An 18,755-nucleotide genomic window follows, 5' to 3' on the forward strand; every position below is an offset into this window, starting at 1 on the left:
AACAAAATGATTGCTTATTTAGGGCTCTATTCTCCCATGTGCGTAAGTCCAAAAAGCAGCGCCGTTTCTGGCTGTGTGCTATTCTCCACCTGTACTTAAGTCATTCGCTGCACGCCTTCATCCCAGTTACGCACTGTGGGTGGAAGAGCCCTGAAATGTATGAGTTCCTATTCAAATCTGGCTTTACGTGCATTCTCCGGTGTGCGTGAGTCCTTTTCCTTTTACGTTCTTCTAACCCTGGAATAAGTGCAGCGCCCCCATAAGGTGAAACATTATATTACACTAGAAATATGGACTTAGTTACATTTGAAGCCACACGGACTCGTGCGTCACGCAGCAGCAGCTGTGATCACTCAGCTGCTGCTTCGCGATTAATTAAAACTCTGACAGATGCAGACTTCTGGTCACAGTGATTCAACTATTTTCATACTATGTCCAACGTAAAGTCACAGTTTGATTCACTACAGAGTGAAACAAGTTGTCATATGCAGATGAGGATGGAACACAAACTGTTCACACATATTTTAATGAGGCTCAGCTCAGGTCGCTTTAAACTATTTATATTTAAAACTGTGTATTATAGAAGTTAATAGTTCTGTTTCACTGTAAACATACCTCTGTAATGAAGCAGGACGCTCTGTGGACGCGTTATTACATCATATCTCCATCATCTAACTCTGTCACACTATATAGTGATGATGATGATGATGATGATGATGATGATGACGATGACGATGATGATCAAGGAGAGAGATTTTAACTGTGACTCGGACAGAAGAACGCGGTCGATCCTCAGTCACACTGCAATAATCTGATCAATAATCTGGTCAAATCAACCTGTTATATTGTTTATCAATGAAGGCGTTTCTTCACATCCAACTTGTTTTACTTCACCAGTCACACTGCTATCAGTTCTGATAAAGACAGAGGACAACATGTACCATCGGAGAACAAAACAACAAGGAAAGAACATGGAGTCAATGAGCTTCCAGCAAGAAATAAAAATCGCCAAAATGAAGAGGTCAACCCAACCCCCGCATCTCAGGACCCACCTGCTTCACCCCAAAATTCACCTACTTCCACCTCATCCAGCTTCTCTCCTACCCCTGCCTTCTTGGATTTAACTGCCCAGATGAACGAGCTGGTTCTGGCTGGCACAAGACTAACACCCCACCCTTTACCCCACCATGGTCAATCTGCACCACCCATCCCTCCTCGACGATACCAGGCTCAGGATCACTCTTCTCCTCAGGCCAGCTGTGTTCAACTTAGAGCGACACAGGTCTGATGTGTGCTGGGTCCAGACTGCAATAGCTCTATTTTCAGGAACAACCAGAAAAAGTCAGGGCCCTATGGAGTTAATGCAGCTTCTTTAATTCCTGTGGTGACAGGTAACACAGGTAAAATTGTGAAATTAAAGAAAAGCAAAAAGCTTTATAGAGATAAAAATTTGACTCCTATAACATGTCATCCAAAAGGTCCACCAGTGTCTCCAGTAAAGTCTTTAAAATTAGCTCTTCTTAATGTTAGATCTCTTGTTAACAAGTCACTAATAATTAATGATTTTATTTTGACACATCACTTGGACTTTTTATTTCTTAATGAAACATGGTTGAATGATGGTATCAGTAATACTATTCTCAATGAAAGTGCGCCACAAGACTTTATTTATTTAAATAAGTGTCGTACTTGCAGGAAAGGTGGTGGAGTTGCTGCCATTTTTAAATCAATATTTCAGTGCAAAGAAATAACATTTGGTGATTTTATCTCCTTTGAATATATGTCATTCTTACTGAAGGGTGATTCAAGAGTTCTGTTTTTAGTCATTTATAGACCCCCAAAATATTCTGGAGAATTCATGGATGAGTTCGCTGAACTGCTGTCAGTTGTATGCACTGAATACAACTTTTTAATAATAACAGGTGACTTAAATATTCATGTAGACAATAACATGGACAATACTGCCAAAGAACTGTATGCTTTAATGGATACTTTTGGTCTTACACAACATGTGACTGGTCCGACACACACTCAAGGTCACACTTTGGATCTGGTTATCTCTAAAGGTGTTGATATCTCTGCTGTTGATGTAAGAGACTTAGCTCTATCTGATCATTTCTGTGTCTTTTTTGACCTAGAGACTGTAACATCTGTTCCCCCTACTTCTGTGTGTTTAAAAAAAAGGTACATAAATGAGAACACAAGTGCACAGTTTATGGAAGCCATAGCAATGACACCAACATTGAGTGCTGAGACAGTTGATGATCTTCTGGATGAGTATAATAGAAACGTCTGTAATGTCATAGATGTGGTGGCTCCAATCAAAACTAAGAGAAAACCAAACACACAGAAAACACCTTGGAGGAGGACTGAGATAATGCAGAATTTGAAATCTGACTGTAGAAGAGCTGAGCGTAAATGGAGATCAACAAAACTCCAAATTCATCTAGAACTGTACAAAATAAGTCTGCGAAAATTCAATGATGGCTTGTTCAAAGCAAGGCAGCAATACTTTTCTGAAATTATTGCCAAAAATGTCAACAACTCTCGCACGTTGTTTTCTGTAATTGAAAAGCTCACAACCCCCCCAGATCAGATAGCCCCTGAATTACTGTCAGCTGGAAAATGCAATGAATTTGCTGTATATTTCAATGAAAAAATACAATCAATAAGGTCAAACATCAGAACAAACCAGCAAAATCACAAAAAGCTTGAACAGCTTCAACCACTGAGGGATGAGTCAATTACAATGTTAGAGTTTATTACAGTGAACCCAAAAACAATAGAGGAGACTGTTCAGCAGCTGAATCCATCAACGTGTTGCCTTGACACAATACCCTCAAACTTCTTTAAAACTGTTGTAAAGTCAATTGTCACTGATTTGTGTCAGATAATTAACTGCTCATTCCAATCAGGCACCGTACCAAAATCCCTGAAAGTAGCTGCTGTGAAACCGCTGTTAAAAAGAGAACACTGGATGCCTCTATACTGGCTAACTATAGACCAATCAGCAACCTTCCATTCATGGCCAAGATCATTGAGAAGGTGGTCTTCAACCAACTGAGTCAATTCTTAACATTCAACAAAATATTTGATAAATTTCAGTCAGGTTTTCGTTCTCATCACAGCACTGAAACTGCTCTTATCAAAGTGATCAATGACATAAGGTTGAACACTGATTCAGGAAAAGTATCTGTTCTCATTCTGTTGGATCTAAGTGCTGCATTTGACACTGTAGATCATACAATTTTGTTGCAAAGATTGCAAACATGGGTTGGACTAAATGGAAAAGTAATGCAATGGTTTAAGTCATACTTGGAGGAGCGAAGCTATTTTGTAAGCATTGGAAACTTTGAATCTGACAGATTACCAATGTCCTGTGGGGTTCCTCAGGGATCTGTTCTTGGACCCCTTCTGTTTAACCTTTACATGCTTCCTTTAGGACAAATTTTACAGAACTGTAAGGTTGATTATCAGAGCTATGCAGATGACACACAACTATATCTATCACTGAACCCAGATGACCATGGTCCCATTGAGGTGCTGTGTGACTGTTTAGAAAAAGTAAACTGCTGGATGAGTGAAAACTTCCTTCAACTAAACCATGACAAGACGGAGGTGATTGTCTTTGGTAACAAGGAAAAGAGGACTGCTGTCAGCAATTATCTTGAGTCTCGATCTTTAAAAGCTAAAGACCAAGTCAAAAACCTTGGTGTTCTGATTGACTCAGATCTTACATTCAGCAGTCAGATCAAATCTATCACAAAAACAGCCTTCTACCACCTAAAGAACATCTCCAGAGTGAAAGGTTTAATGGCTCAGAAAGATCAGGAGAAACTGGTCCATGCTTTTATCTCCAGCAGACTGGATTACTGTAATGGTCTTCTGACAGGAATCCCCCAAAAGAGCATCAAACTGCTACAGCTGGTTCAGAACGCTGCAGCTCGGGTCTTAACCAGAACAAAGAGGTCAGAGCACATTACTCCAGTTTTAAAGTCTTTACACTGGCTCCCAGTCAGCCTCAGAATAGACTTTAAAGTTCTGCTGCTGGTGTATAAATGTGTGAATGGGTTTGGTCCAGAATACATCAGTGAGATGTTAGTCAGGTATGAACCCAGTAGGTCTCTCAGATCTATGGACACAGATCAGATAGTGGAGCCCAGAGTTCACAGTAAACATGGTGATGCTGCTTTTAGTTGTTATGCTGCAAAGAAGTGGAACAAACTGCCAGCGGAGCTGAAGTCAGCATCCAATGTGAACATTTTTAAATCAAAGTTAAAGGCACTTTTTTTCTCTACTGCGTATGATTGAGAGAGAGATTTTTTGTCATGTTGTTGATGTAATGATGATTTTACTGATGATTTTAATTGATTTTACTGATGATTTTAATTGATTTTACAGATGATTTTAATTGATTTTACTGATGATTTTAATTGTTCTTATTGATTTAAATGTTCTTATTGATTTTAAACAATTGAATGTTTTATCATGTAAAGCACATTGAGTTGCCTTGAGTATGAAATGCGCTATATAAATAAATTAAAAAAAAAAAAAAAAAAAAAAAAAAAAATTAAAAGTGAACTTTTATAATTTTTCACAGATTTCAATGACATTTACAAGCGTTGAGAAAACTCCAGGTTTCGTGATTTCTGCACAGCCCAAAAAAAATTACATCACCACCTCCTTTCCTTCAGCCCACCTTCATTCACAGACTACACGGTTTTGCTCTACTTACGCGCATTGGGCGTATCAGGAGCATGGACCGAAGAATACGCAGAGGAGAGAAGCGCGTAACTGCAGGCACTAGGGATGAAACGACTAATCGTAAGGCAGTTAAAAATCGATTCATAGGTATCACGGTTCACATCGATGCTATGAAAATTGAATCGCAGTACTTTTTTTAAACAGCAGAGGGCGCTATCTATTCATCCTTCTTGTCCAAAAGTGTAGGCTGCAGGCAGAATCTGCTACTACTTTCTTTCTGGCCGCCTTATACTCTTAAACATGTTCATAAAGAATTCCTTTCCCCTTTAGCACCAAAAGAATATCTGTAATATTATGTGAATATCTGTAAAAGTCACATTTTTCTATTAGCTCTGTCTGCTAGCATAGCGTCTCTTCTTTACTGCAATAATATCTGCATGCCAACTGACAACTGGGTTACCAGCACCCTCTGCTGGTTCAAACAAATATCTGACGTAAATCAGTGCAATGACTTTTTTTTTTTTTTTAAGTCCAATTGTTAAGTTCTTTAGCAGATTGTCGACTACCGCCACAGTCATGAGATACTGTTGCTCCTCTATCTTGACAGAGACCTCTGTTTTGGGGTAAACATGACAGTCACCATGAACACAAACAATGTCTGTCTTGGAGCGATAGTCTATACTGCTGACAGGAACCAAACTCCTCTTGATCAGGGAGGTGAAGCTCCCACTGTCAAGCAGTGCCTCAGCCTGCTGACCGTTCACAAAAACCAGTTTCTCAGTTTTTAGTGTAGGTTGGCTCCCCCCTTGCTCATTCTCAACACGAGGAGCCTGGTGCTCCAGGCGGTGAAGCTAGACGCTGGCCAGAACTGGAGAAGCGAGAGGGACCTCGATGGGCATTCTGGTATTGCAGGGCCAACCTTGCAGTGGTGATACCATCCTCAGGTTCATGCTCCTTCACCCAGGTCCTGACGTCTGTCGGCAGAACCCCAAGCAGCTGCTCCATGATGATCAGCTCCCCAATTGCATTCTTGGACAGTTGATCTGGTCGAATCCAACGCCGGTAGAGCCCTTTAAGCCGATGATACGTCTCTGTAGGCGTTTCCCCACATGGCACAGAGGCTACTCGGAAATGCTGGTGGTACGTCTCTGGAGAAATATAAAACTTGGTGAGCAGTGCATTCTTCAGGCAGGTATAGCTATGTGCTTCCTCGTTATCCATGGCAGAATATGCCTTGAGTGCTTTCCCAGAGAGAATTGGGACCAGCCGGCATGCCCATTCTGACTCTGGCCATCGCCATGTTTTTGCAATACGCTCGAACCGTAACAGATAATTTTCAATGTCTTCTTCGCGATGATAGGGTGGAATTTTAGGATCACTGAACTGCCTCCAGACTGGTCTTGATCCGCCTTCCCCTCAAAATTGTCGTTAAATGAAGTAACTTCTGGCTCTTCCCCCAGGTGGTGACCAGGCTGCACTACCACTCTTGTGCCACTAGGGGTTTGTAGCCCCCTCATACGAGGACTACTGAATATCTCAGTTAAAGCAGATGCCTTGGACAGCCGCTGTGGCGGCAGAGACCTCTGGGGTAGTAGCTGTGGAGGTGAAGTGCGCCGGTCTGGAATAGCCACCCTCAGCCCACGAAGCTCCCCCAGCAGGCCCTTTTTTCTCCTCTGTTGTCCGTCCAGGAATTCCTTCATTATCGACACCAGCTCAGCTATGGGGTGTTTGGTAGAAGCTTTATCTTCCCCCTCCAGTGAGCCATTTTCCTCCTCCTCCTCCTGTTTCTGTAGTTGACCCTTGTGCCTCCTGCGACTAGCCATGTCCCACTTCTGACACCAATTGTAGTGGGTTTGATACCAAAAAAATTATATGGCTTAGTCAGACTCTTGTTTGGGTGACTTTTGAACGTCTTTTCACATTAGTGAAAAGACGTTCTATCACATAAGTGCAGTACATATTCACACACTGCTGCATTTTCATAGAAGTGGAGTTTTTTGTTTGAAAAAGTTTCAGTGTATTGTATTTGTACATTTTTCGTGGAAATATTAGCGCAAAAAGAATTAATGCGATAATATTCACATACCTAATATATAGCTTATATATGTATATTTTATTTAACAATTCAGTTCTAAACCAGTTATGCCTAAACCTGTATGACATGGTAAGAAGAAAGAGTTGGTTTAGCAGACTAGGTGTGTGTGTGTGTGTGTGTGTGTGTGTGTGTGTGTGTGTGTGTGTGTGTGTGTGTGTGTGTGTGTGTGTGTGTGTGTGTGTGTGTGTGTGTGTGTGTGTGTGTGTGTGTGTTTCATCAGACATGCTTTCAGCTGAACAACGTGGTTCATGGCTCGGTCACAACAATCTTATTTCCTTTTAATTGAGTTAAGATGGGCCAACACGACCTCGGCAAGTTCAGCCATTACGCTTACACGCAGGAACATCACAACACACAAGATTTATGCTAATGAGGCAAAGCACTAACACACACACGTGCGCGCACACACACACACACACAGGAAGGAAAAGTCCAGAGTTTCTAAACTGAGAACAGCCCAGATACTGTATGCAGTATATAGCTATACCATTAAAGGTGTACCTGTGGAGAGGTATAGAGCATAACATGTATTTCATGTATTACCAATAAACAAAACATGTGCACACACATTTAAAGTGCTTTTTTTTGAAGGATTTTCTGCTTTCAAATCCAGTCCATGTGGAGCAGCCATGTTGGGATGATGTAATGTCACGTAAAGTCACTGATTCTGGTACAGTGTTTACATTAATTAAGGTGACCATATTTTCACCATATGTGACCCTATAAAAGAGGACACTTGTACTCAAAAATTATTCAACGTTTTCTTGAATCTACCTTGTAACGAAAAAGTACAATATAGTCGATGAATAAGGTGTTATTGTCCATAAGGTTTAAAAAGCATAAAAATGAATGTACACGTAAAGACTACGGAAAAGTAGAATAACATTTACTCATTTAGAAATTGAACTTATTTTACCTTAACTTCCGACATTTTAAGTTTATTTCAGTGGCTCATTGGTTTTCTGAACCTCCATGGAGGTTTTATCATCCAGGTGATCTTACTGCTAAAATGTTTAATCCTCCATAATTTGGTCTTTTTCAATCCATCTTGGACTTTAGTTTTTCTCTTCTCTCTGCTGCTTGTGTGATGATTTCGTCAAAACAAAGCAGCTACTTTAGTCCTTGTTTACACGAGAACGTTTTCTAGTGAAAACACAAAAGTTTTGTTGTGTTTTGTCAGTGCATTTACGCGGCAATGGTGTTTTGGTGCTTGAAAACTGAACTTTTTAAAAACGGGCTCCAGAGTGGAAGTTTTTGGAAACTCTTACCTCTCTGTCTCCGTGTAAACGGAGAAACAAAACTCTCTTTCTTTCTTTTATAACACAATTTATTCATGTACCAGAGGACAGCCTCCATTCACCTCCTCAGCAAACTATTTGTGTCTTTATGAATGCGGAACTTTTTGGAAACAAAAACGGAAACAGAAGCAAAGGACCTTAATGATTCCGTCACATGTCCGTAAAATTACCGTATTGACATGATACTGAATGTAAGGAGCATCTCTTTAGCTTTCAGAAACTGGTGGAATTTCTCGGATAGATCAAATATTCTTCTTTCCCCTTTCTTGGTTATTGGCGTGTTGCAATCAACTTTAATAGGTGCACATCACCACCTACTGTTTTATTTCATAAAAATATTAGCAGAGTTACGGCCTTTTAGATTAACTGTTACCGAGATGCGTTCAGGGTCCCTGGGAAACCTGTACATTTTCCTGAGTTTTTAAACGTTCTGGCGCATGTTTACCCTATACGTTTAGTCCACCTGATTTCTCAGATTTCCCTCCCAGGATTTATGTCTCTGAAAGGTTGTGAAACGTTGTGTCTCCCAGCTGCTGTGTTAACTCATTCAGTGCCAGCCGTTTTAGAGCATTTTGACTGATTTTTAAAGACCAACAGAATATTTTGTACTATGACTATCTGAAATCTGACACCAGATTCTGAAAGATTAAAGTCTCTACTTTCATCTGAAAAAAAAATGCGTTTCTGACTTGTTTCGTTATTTTGTAATCAGCAGTTGAATAGAGCAGAGCGAGTTTCACACAAATTGCCAGTTTCAGAGCAAAACAGAAAACAAAAGAAAACAGGCTTTTTCTAAAAAAAAAAAAAAAATCACTCAGTCACTTTGAAGCAATTTTTTTTGCTTTATTGAAAACTGTAATATCTGAACATTGGTTTCCTTTTAAAAAAATAACAATACTGAGACGAGGTTTCTGATGGTCAATCACACAGACGTAACTTCCTCTTCCTCCCGACACGCAGAGATGACCCATTTGGCCCGATTAGTTCATGGTTTTATCTCACGATTGCAACATTATCAATAATCCACTCAGGTCCACACATGTTCTGTGTTATGTGGTGCTGTGAGCTGCTGGATACGTCACTATATCACTTCATAGTGCCATAATCGCACTTGTTCCTGCTTCTTTCTCCTTAGATAATGGTAGCATCAGTGGCTAATCTCTCATCTAAAGGTGCGCTGCTGCCCCCTTCAGGGCACAGTTGGTCACTACATCATACTACAGTTATTGATGAGGGACCTCCTCCAGGGTGTATTCTAGTAGTTTTCTCGTCAATGGCACTGAGCGTTTGAATTTGAAATGACGGATTATCATGTCAATGGCACTGAGTGTGTTATTGTGACTGGCAGATTAAACTGTGTTTTTGAGTGTTTGATTGCGACGGACCAAACAAAGACGATGCAAATGTAACAGTTTCTTTCAAAAAAGTCAAACATCCAGCCTGTATTTTACTGCGGTGCCTTTGAAATGCTTGTTGTGATCATTTTTAGTTAAAAAATAACCTACACGAACGGCTTTATCGATCATAATATAAAACATGTTTTTTTTATTTTATTTATTAACATTATATTATTGAATTATCCATCAATTTTTTCACTCGCTTGCTCCTTTTTTCAGGGTGTGCTGGTGCCTATCTCCAGCTCTCATAGGATGTTATGTTATTTATATATTTATTTTATAGGTGTTCAAGCACATCATCAGTGTGGGCTTAATTAAAAGTGGGAGCAAGCTGCATCCAGCCTTTAATTCCCATTTCACTTTGCTTCATGCAATTAAAGAAGGGCCACATAAGTTATTATTATTATTAATGTCATTATTTAGATAAAAAATGGCAGACATTTGTTTTACCAGTCGACATATTTAAAAGTACTTTTTTTGTTTCTTTCTGTCTTCTGCAGGTTTTTCCTAAAATGGCTCCCCTCTCTCTGCTAGTTTTCATTTCACTCATTTCTTTCAGCCTTCTTTTCATTTGCAACCATGTATCCATCAGAACCAGTTTTTATCTATTCATCCATTGGTTTACGTTAACCATTCCATGTTTGATCATTTATATTCATTTATGTGAGAGAAGAGGACAGGCGGGAGGAGGATGAATAGAAGACGGACAGCTTTCTCCTTCTATCTTTATCTGTATGTGCTTGTTTTTCTCATGCTATTAGCATCATTAGCTCAGTCAAAAAATAAGATACTGTAAAAAACGTTGTATCTTAATTATTTGTTAAGTTATTTAATCCACTTTTTGGAATACTTGTAAACGCGTACGACTTATTATTATTGTGTTTGGTTTCAATAGGTCAGTGACAGCTGAACAAATGTCGTCAACATTATGACGTGACCAAGTGTCCATGTGCTTAGTCTGTAGAAATGTATTTATTTTTATGCGTTTTAAAGAACATCATCCTTTATGCTGTAGTTTGCTTTTATGTGGATTAAAGCTAAATTATGATCTGTCCACAGTAGACTCTGAAGTTGTTTTCTTAACCACAATGATTTCTGTTGTTTCAGCCTTTCTTTTAATAACTGATTTCTGACAGCACTAAACATCAATATTCAATTCATCTTTATTAATATAACAATATGTAAAACAAGTCATCTCATGACTCTCAAGAGAGAGAGAGAGAAATTTACAAATGAAAGCATTTAAATATGGGTTTTTATAACGTTTATTTTTAGTTAAAATTATAATCATACTAATAATTACCAGCAACTCACAAAATGACAACAAAACACACAATAAGATAAAAATATGCTAAATAATAAGAAAGAACTGACAACAAAATACACAAAATTACACCAAAAACATGCTAGATAGAAAAATGCTAATACCAGCAACAACAAAAGCACGCTAAATAAGAGGAAACATAATCACTACAAAATTCACAGAAATAACACAGAAATGTACAAAACGACATAAGAAACAATAAAAAAAAAAAAAAACACTAATAATTTCAACGACACACAAAAAGTACAACAAAAACATACATATATACAGAATAATAAAAAGAGAAGACAAACAAAACACATAAAATGATGATAGAAATGATCTTGTTTAGAACATGGTCCCACATCAGGCTGGAAATGACTGTAAATAATAAAAACTATAGAAATTAATCTATTCAGGAAGCACTAAATACTGTTTCATTCACTTATTTACAGAATGTGATTTTTTAAAACGTGTTTAATCACTCATTTATTCCATCATTATGATCTATAGATGTCTTATCACAAACTTCTGAGTAAAATGTTGTAGTCAGACAATGGGGGTACGCGGATTGAGAAATAAGCTAATTGGCATTGGCTTTCAACCACAGGGGCCACATTTGGTCTTTTAGACCATCCAATCCTACAGCAGTGAGTTAACACGACAGCAAACCATAAGTTATCATCTAATTATTCAGTTATCTCAGATATCTCAGGAACATTGTGCTAAATTTAGAATCTGTTTTTGGTTTTTCCTCTGATCTAAAGAGTAACTAAACCCTAATGTTTTGGCAAACTTTCATCTATGCTGGAAAAAAAAAAAAGCCTTGATTATTACTATAAAATCAAAACTCCCGATACAATACGATTCACGATACTGGGTTCACGATATGATTCTCTCACAATCTATTTTACAAAATGGGACTGTCGACAAATGATGACTGAAAATATTCCTTTATTTTTTTCGGGAAAAACTATAAAATACTGTAACATTTTCCTTTTATTTTTCATTGTAAAAAGAATCCCTTGATAAACTATTCAAAACACTGCAATTTAACTAAAAATAAATCTTGAATGAAATAAAGGAATAATACAAATGAAGAAGAAGTCTATTCATTTAAATTCTGGTTCTATAGTAAACAATAATAATAATAGTTCTTTTTCTTTTTAAAAGTGCAACTGAAAATGTATTTTGTGCCTTAACAATTGGACTTAAAAAAAAACAGTAATTCCACTGTATTTACATCAGATATTTGTTTGGACCAGCAGAGGAAGCTGGTAACCCAGTGGTCGGTTGCCATGCAGCTATTCTAGCAGTGAAGGAGAGATGCTACGTGCTAGCAGACAGAGCTAATAGAAAAACTTGACTTTTACAGATATTCACGTAATATTACAGATATTCTTTCGGTGCTAAAGGGGTAAGGAATCATTTATGAACATGTTAAAGAGTAGAAGGCGGCCAGAAAGAGAGTAGTAGGAGATTCCGCCTGCCGCCTACGCTTCTGGACAAGAGAAGGATAAATAGATAGCGCCCTCTGCTGTTTAAAAATATTACTGCGATTCAATTTTCACAGTATCGATGTGAACCGTGATACCTATGAATCGATTTTTAATTGCCTTACGATTAATCGTTACATCCCTAGTGGTTTGTGATGTAAGAAGCCTCTAAAACATCACAGACCTCCATTCTCAGCCAATAGCAGATTGGACTAGTCGGGTTGGAGCACACGGTGGATTAGTGTTTAGCACGTCCTCCTCACAGCAAGAAGGTCCTGGGTTCAAGCCCTGAGGTGGAAACTTGGGTCCTTTCTATGTGGAGTTTGCATGTTCTCCCCACGCTGCGTGGGTTTCCTCCCACAATCTGGAGTCTCTAAATTGTCCATAGGAGGGAATGTTAGCGGTTATTTGTCTGTGTCTGGCCCCGCCCACCTAGCGCCTAGTGTTAGCCAGAGATATGTACCGACAGACCCCCTCAAGCCTGAAATAGGACAAAGCTGGTCTGAAAATGGATGGATTAACAGTTGGATTTGAACCCATAGAGGGCTTTTATGGCGTATGACACAGAGGTTAACCTACTGTACTTCTACTTGGGGGGAACACGTCGCTATGTGATTGGCCGCCATGCTGCTAGGAGTTGTGTGTGTAGAGCGCTACATGCGGCTACAGAATCATATATCAGGCTTTACAGTTTCACAACAAAATACGCCACATTGTAATACACGACTTCATACCAAATATATAAATATGTTAGTTTACAGCAGAAAAAAGTGGTTTTAGGCTTTAGTTCCTTTTTAAGTAAATGTGTTTCCTGTAAGAAAACAATGTCTGTGTCTGATATTTTTACATAGTCAAATATAATCTTTTTTCTACCTGTGAGCCTGCCATGCACATTCCATGATATCAACGTTTACTTCAATATAAATGAGGTGATGATGCACCTAAAAAAGATGGGACAGAATTCTGGAGGAAATGAATGTAAATGATGCATAATTAGGATGAATTTCTGAATGTTTAAAAAAAACTGGATGACAAGCATTGTCCAACTGTAAAATGTGTTAGAAATATGAAAAATACATTTTAAACTAGGGCTGTCAATCAATTAAAAATAATAATAACTAAATAATCACACAATTTTCAGTAATTAATTGCATTTTTCTACTTAAGACTGAAGCTTGTAATATTTATTATATGTATATATATATATATATATATATATATACATACACAATACTGTATAATATAATACTGTATGTGTTCTTAGACACACAAATACACTCTGTACAGGTGAGATTTTACAGCTGTTTTTTATCAAAAGTTGCTCTGGAAATAAAATACATTAAAAAATGGTTTGACAAAAATAATGTTATTTGCTAAAGAAAAATACTATGAACAAGTGGAAATTATTCACTATTAATTCTTATTTTGATAATTTGAATAAACCATGTTTATAATGGCAAAAAAGAGCAATTAGATATTACAAAATAATACATAATAATAATAATAATAATAATAATAAATGTATCTAGTTAATTAGAGACTTTGTAAATAATTATTTTTGATTAATTTAAATGAATCGCATAACAATATTTGACATGAGAATGAACATTTTTATAATAAATGTATGTTAGTAAATGACAATGAACAATCTTATCAACTAATTAGTGTTTATTATTTCATCACTGAGTGCTAATATAATGTTTAATATGAATGAAGAATATAATGATTGTATTGTTCATAAAGCACTAACTTACATTTAACTAAGATATATTCATGATTTTCTGGATTTTTTGTAAACTTTCTAAAAATAAATTGCTTTTTTTAAAAACAGCACTATTACTACATTTTTGACCAGTTATTACATTTTGTGTGTTTATACATTTTTTTTTTTGACATTTTGTTACATTGTAGGTCATTGTGGCTCTAACAGGCGTAATAATAATTATTCCTCTCATTTATTTGACTTTTTGTGTTTAAATAAGATATGAAATAATATTAGATGTTGGTAAAAACAAAAAGAGGAAAGACTGAATAAGTGAAAATGTCTTCGAACACACATTGCTGCTGGATTTAGCGACTGACTACCCTCGGCTTTAGACGTCGTTAAAAAGGCTGATCTCAGCTGTGCCTCATATTGTTGTACTTTTACACATCGTAAATTGTGCCCTTAAGGCAGAGAATAACGCTTGTATTATCTAAGATGGAAAAAAGGGTCACGGAATGAGTCAGAAAGTGCACAAGTAAACTTGTGTCCCGTTCAGAAGCTGTGTGACGACCACTCTTTGTGTTCTACATGTTCATAACATTCAGAGAAAGAAAGAATCCATGTTTTTTCATTAGATTACAGTGAATTCATGATATTGTCCTTGAGATTCACGTCACTGTTGGTGTAAAACATGACTGTCAATCACATTTAGGTTCACAGGACACAGATTATACTTTCATTTCAGCATTATTTTTGCTTTAGTTTACACTTCCATTTTTACATTATATATAAAGTATGTTAGGCATCAACAATATCTAAACTCTAAAATTTCATTGTCTTCATTATGTTTCTTTGATTTTAAGATTATATTATTTTGGAGAATTTTTGTGGAATATTTGCAAGGAAATTTGCAGATCTTTTGTAAAATGTATTTTAAAAATGATTCATAAAGTCAGTAAAATGATGGTCCATTGTTCTATGAATCTGTGATAACCACATTTATTTATTGATCTGAATAATATCCACTGTTATCCAGGAACGTTTATTATTATTATTATTATAGTCATCTTAAAGATGGAAATCATGGTTTTAATCATTAATAAAATGGTTCAAAGTGACCAAAAATGGTGGTAAAGGAGGTGAAATGGGATTTTAAAAACCACAGAATATGGTTAAAAGATGCAAAAATAATAATGAAATATGGCGAAAAGAGGTTGAAAAGTGACAAAAATGTGTCAACATATGTGACATTAGGTGGAAAAGTGGTGGAAAGGGTTTATAAGTGCTGAAAATGACTGGAAAGTGGAAAAAACGAGCAGAAAAGGCATTGAAATAGGATTAATGTAACAAAAATGTAATAAAAGGAATAAAATAAGTGATGAAAATGTAAATCCTTGTTTTAATCACAAATAAAATTGGTTCAAAGTGATCAAACATTGTGGAAAAGGTGGTTAAAAGTTGCAAAATAGAGTGGACAGAAACAGACAGAAAAAGTGTTAAATATTTAAACAATTCGTTTAAACTAGCAAATAATGAGCATGACAAATCTTAAATGTAGCTAAATTGGTAAAAATAATCATGAAATATGGTGAAAAGAGATTAAAAGTAACAATAATGGGTCAACATATGTGACATTAGGTGTAAAAGTGGTGGAAATGGTTTATCAATGCTGAACATGTCTGGAAAGTGGGAAAAATGTTCAGAAAAGTCATTGAAATGTGATGTAGAAGTGTCAGAAATGGGAGAAATGTAACAAAAATACATTAAAAGGAGAAAAAATATGGCAAGAAAAAGTGATGAAAATAGGTTAAAATATGGTGAGTTTGGTGGATTTGCAGAAAATGGGTAAAAATAAGCAAAAATAAGATCAAATTGTTTATAAAATATTATTAGTTTTTTAAAGCCATCTGTGTCTCGTGACCCCAAATGGGGTCCTGACCCAAGGTTGAGAACCCATGATATAAAGGACTGAGACATCTATTACTGAATTACTCAATAATTCCTGTTTTCTCTGTCATTTTTTCCCTTACGGGCCCCATTAGATGTTCCAAATGTCTGGATTTGGTCCCTTGACCTTGACTTTGACACCTGATATAAATAGTTCTCACAGTCTTTGTGAAAGAAAGTACATTTAAAGGAAAAGCTGCTATCAGTGAGTATCTGAGTCTGGATCTTTAGAAGATAAAGACCAAGTCAAAAACCTTGGTGTTCTGATTGACTCAGATCTGACATTCAGCATCAGATCAAATCTATCACAAAAACATCTTCTACCACCTAAAGAACATCTCCAGAGCTTAAGAAGTCAGCATCACATTTTGAAATCAAAGTTAAAGGAATTGTATTTCTCTACTGCGTATGATTGAGAGAGAGATATTTGGTCATGTTGATGATATCATGTGTTTGATGATGATTTTTATTGATTTTATTCATGATTTTTCTGATTATTGTAAATGTTCTTATTGATTTTAAGCTGTTGAATGTTTTCTGTTGCACTTTTTTTTATCACATTGAGTTTCCTTGTGTATGAAATACTTTATATAAATACATTTGCCTTGACTTACAAGAAACATTTTATCAGAAAATCTGGTATATTAATTATATACACCCTAAGCATGTTGTACGCATTGTTAATAAACAGTATATATTATGGAAGAGATAATTATAATTTCACTGAAATAACACCTTTTATTACATAAGTATAATATCTAATGACAAAATTGTTGATCTGTTTTTTTATTATATACATCCACTATGTCACAATAATGACTGTGAGGTTGAAATATTTGCTTAATGACAAGATGAATGATGAATAATAGTCTTTAGCTTAAACTACATATGTTTAGTGTTTACATTAATTAAGTCATATTCAATAGTTGATTCACTTATACTCACTTCATTCTACGGTAAAACTACTTTGGATATACACCAAATGGCTGTTTATTTATTATTATTATCATTATTAGCCTGATATTTTTACAAATTCATATGGTTTGTGTTTTTGATACTCATTTTCAAATTCAATCTTTTTACGAGAAACTTAATAATTGTGTTATTTTAAGCTCTTATTATTCCAAACACATTCATACTTTTCTCTTAAACGTTTGTGTGCAAACAAATGAACAAAAACCCTAAATATAGTTTATTAATAAATGTATGAACTGGTGTTGAGAAGAATCTGATGATTCAGCGTTAACGGGTTGTCTTTTTCTCTGCCGTGTTTATCAGAAGATTCTCTCAGAAAGAAAGAACATATGCCGTCACAATGCACTCTTAATTCATTATTACACTTTAATGCTTTCACATAGTGGTGTGATACTGACTTGTGATTGGCTCGTTGGCGTGCCCATTAACACGTGATGAACGAGCTGAAGGAACATGTCACTAGTTAATAGAGATGTAGAGATTAACACTCACCAACCTAACATTGTAGCCGTTTTGGCTGGTAAAGAATGAAACAGATCCCACTGCGTTTGTTTGAATCGACCAGCTGCAGAAACGATGAGTCATTGTTGCCAGATGGGCTGATTTTCTTCCAATAAATGTGAGGGTTTTTGTGTGTGTTTAGATTTTAAGACGTAATGTATATCTGGCAACACTGCTGGTTGTACTAATCCTACATTTCCCATGAACACTATGTTGTGACGCGTCATACGACAATTGGCTACGTGCTAACGTTAGCGTGATTGTTATGGTTTGGTATCAGAACACGAACGGAACAAAACAACCAATAGGAGCTGAAATTAAGTTGTAAAATTGTAAAACGTGGAGATATTTATCAGGTGTTGAAAAACCTGAAGTGTAAAAAGGAAGGCTGCTGCTGACACAGCGGAAAATTTAGATGGCAGAAGATCTGAAAAGTAGAAGAAATTGAGGAGTTTTATTACTAAATGGATATCGGGTCGAGAGTGGCTGGTGTTCCACCATTTGTTCACCTTTAAAATGTGCACTATACAGTAAAACATGTTTTTTTATATACAGTACATGTCATTCTTAATACAAATTATTTCTATTCTTTCTAAATTCAAACAGTGTTCCAGTTTGTTTATTAAGTTGAGAATATACTTTATAAAATGTTCACTTCACACACCCAAAGTTCCATATTTCACCCTTTAGACATTTGTTACAACATTGTTTTTAAATTAAATGTTTATATTTTTGCCATTTTAATGTATTTCTGCAATCAACTAAAATAAAAAACAATTTAAAGAAACATGAACGCCTAAATCTATTCTGTGGCTCATAATGTCGTTTATTTTCACTGGACAAAAAATGACTGGTAACTTTAAGTCCGGGTTTCCACTGGATACGTCTCCGCTGCGTTACGGCTCCGATCCGGTTTTGCTCCGCTGTCCGCCGTCCAACAATCCCCATCGGTTGCGTTTTGAGTGCGCCACGGTTGACCTCACGAGACTGAGGAGTTCTCGTGAGATTATGTAAATATCGCTCGAGAACACAGTTACAGGAAGTAAACGCAACAACAAACTGATAAACAGGTCATTGTTCCTAACGAAGGAGTACAAGAAGAATTATGACATTTTGATGATGTAGTTACTTGAAATATGATCTGAAGTGTTGTACTTTCAAAAGTAACCGGATGTTTTTAATGTTTAGTGTGTACTTCCTGTTTCACTGTATCTGCTCTGTGCCGAGTTGTTGCGTCGTGCTCCGGCATCCGCCAGAAATAGAAGTCTTGCGTATCTCTGCTGGAGGGCTCCGGACTGTCACAGCTGGGAAGAAGCAGTGAACCCGATGCAAAT

At 36.6% G+C, this 18,755-nt stretch overlaps 1 protein-coding gene across 3 annotated transcripts in view; it reads left to right on the forward strand.

The window, feature by feature from the left end:
- Positions 1-18,755, forward strand: part of bcas3 (BCAS3 microtubule associated cell migration factor) — a 295,046-nt gene that overhangs the window by 105,112 nt on the left and 171,179 nt on the right. The window contains exon 23 of one of the 3 annotated variants that reach the window (XM_028465309.1): positions 9,995-10,241. The exons of the other annotated variants lie outside the window; for them this stretch is intronic. Within the exon in view, the coding sequence (XP_028321110.1) occupies positions 9,995-10,005 (11 nt within the window). The 3' untranslated portion in view covers positions 10,006-10,241. Of the gene's footprint in view, positions 1-9,994; positions 10,242-18,755 lie in introns of those variants that run through there. 3 annotated transcript variants of the gene reach the window in all.

The sequence above is a fragment of the Gouania willdenowi genome, chromosome 13 (genome assembly GCF_900634775.1).
Source record: "Gouania willdenowi chromosome 13, fGouWil2.1, whole genome shotgun sequence".
Lineage (NCBI taxonomy): Eukaryota > Metazoa > Chordata > Actinopteri > Blenniiformes > Gobiesocidae > Gouania > Gouania willdenowi.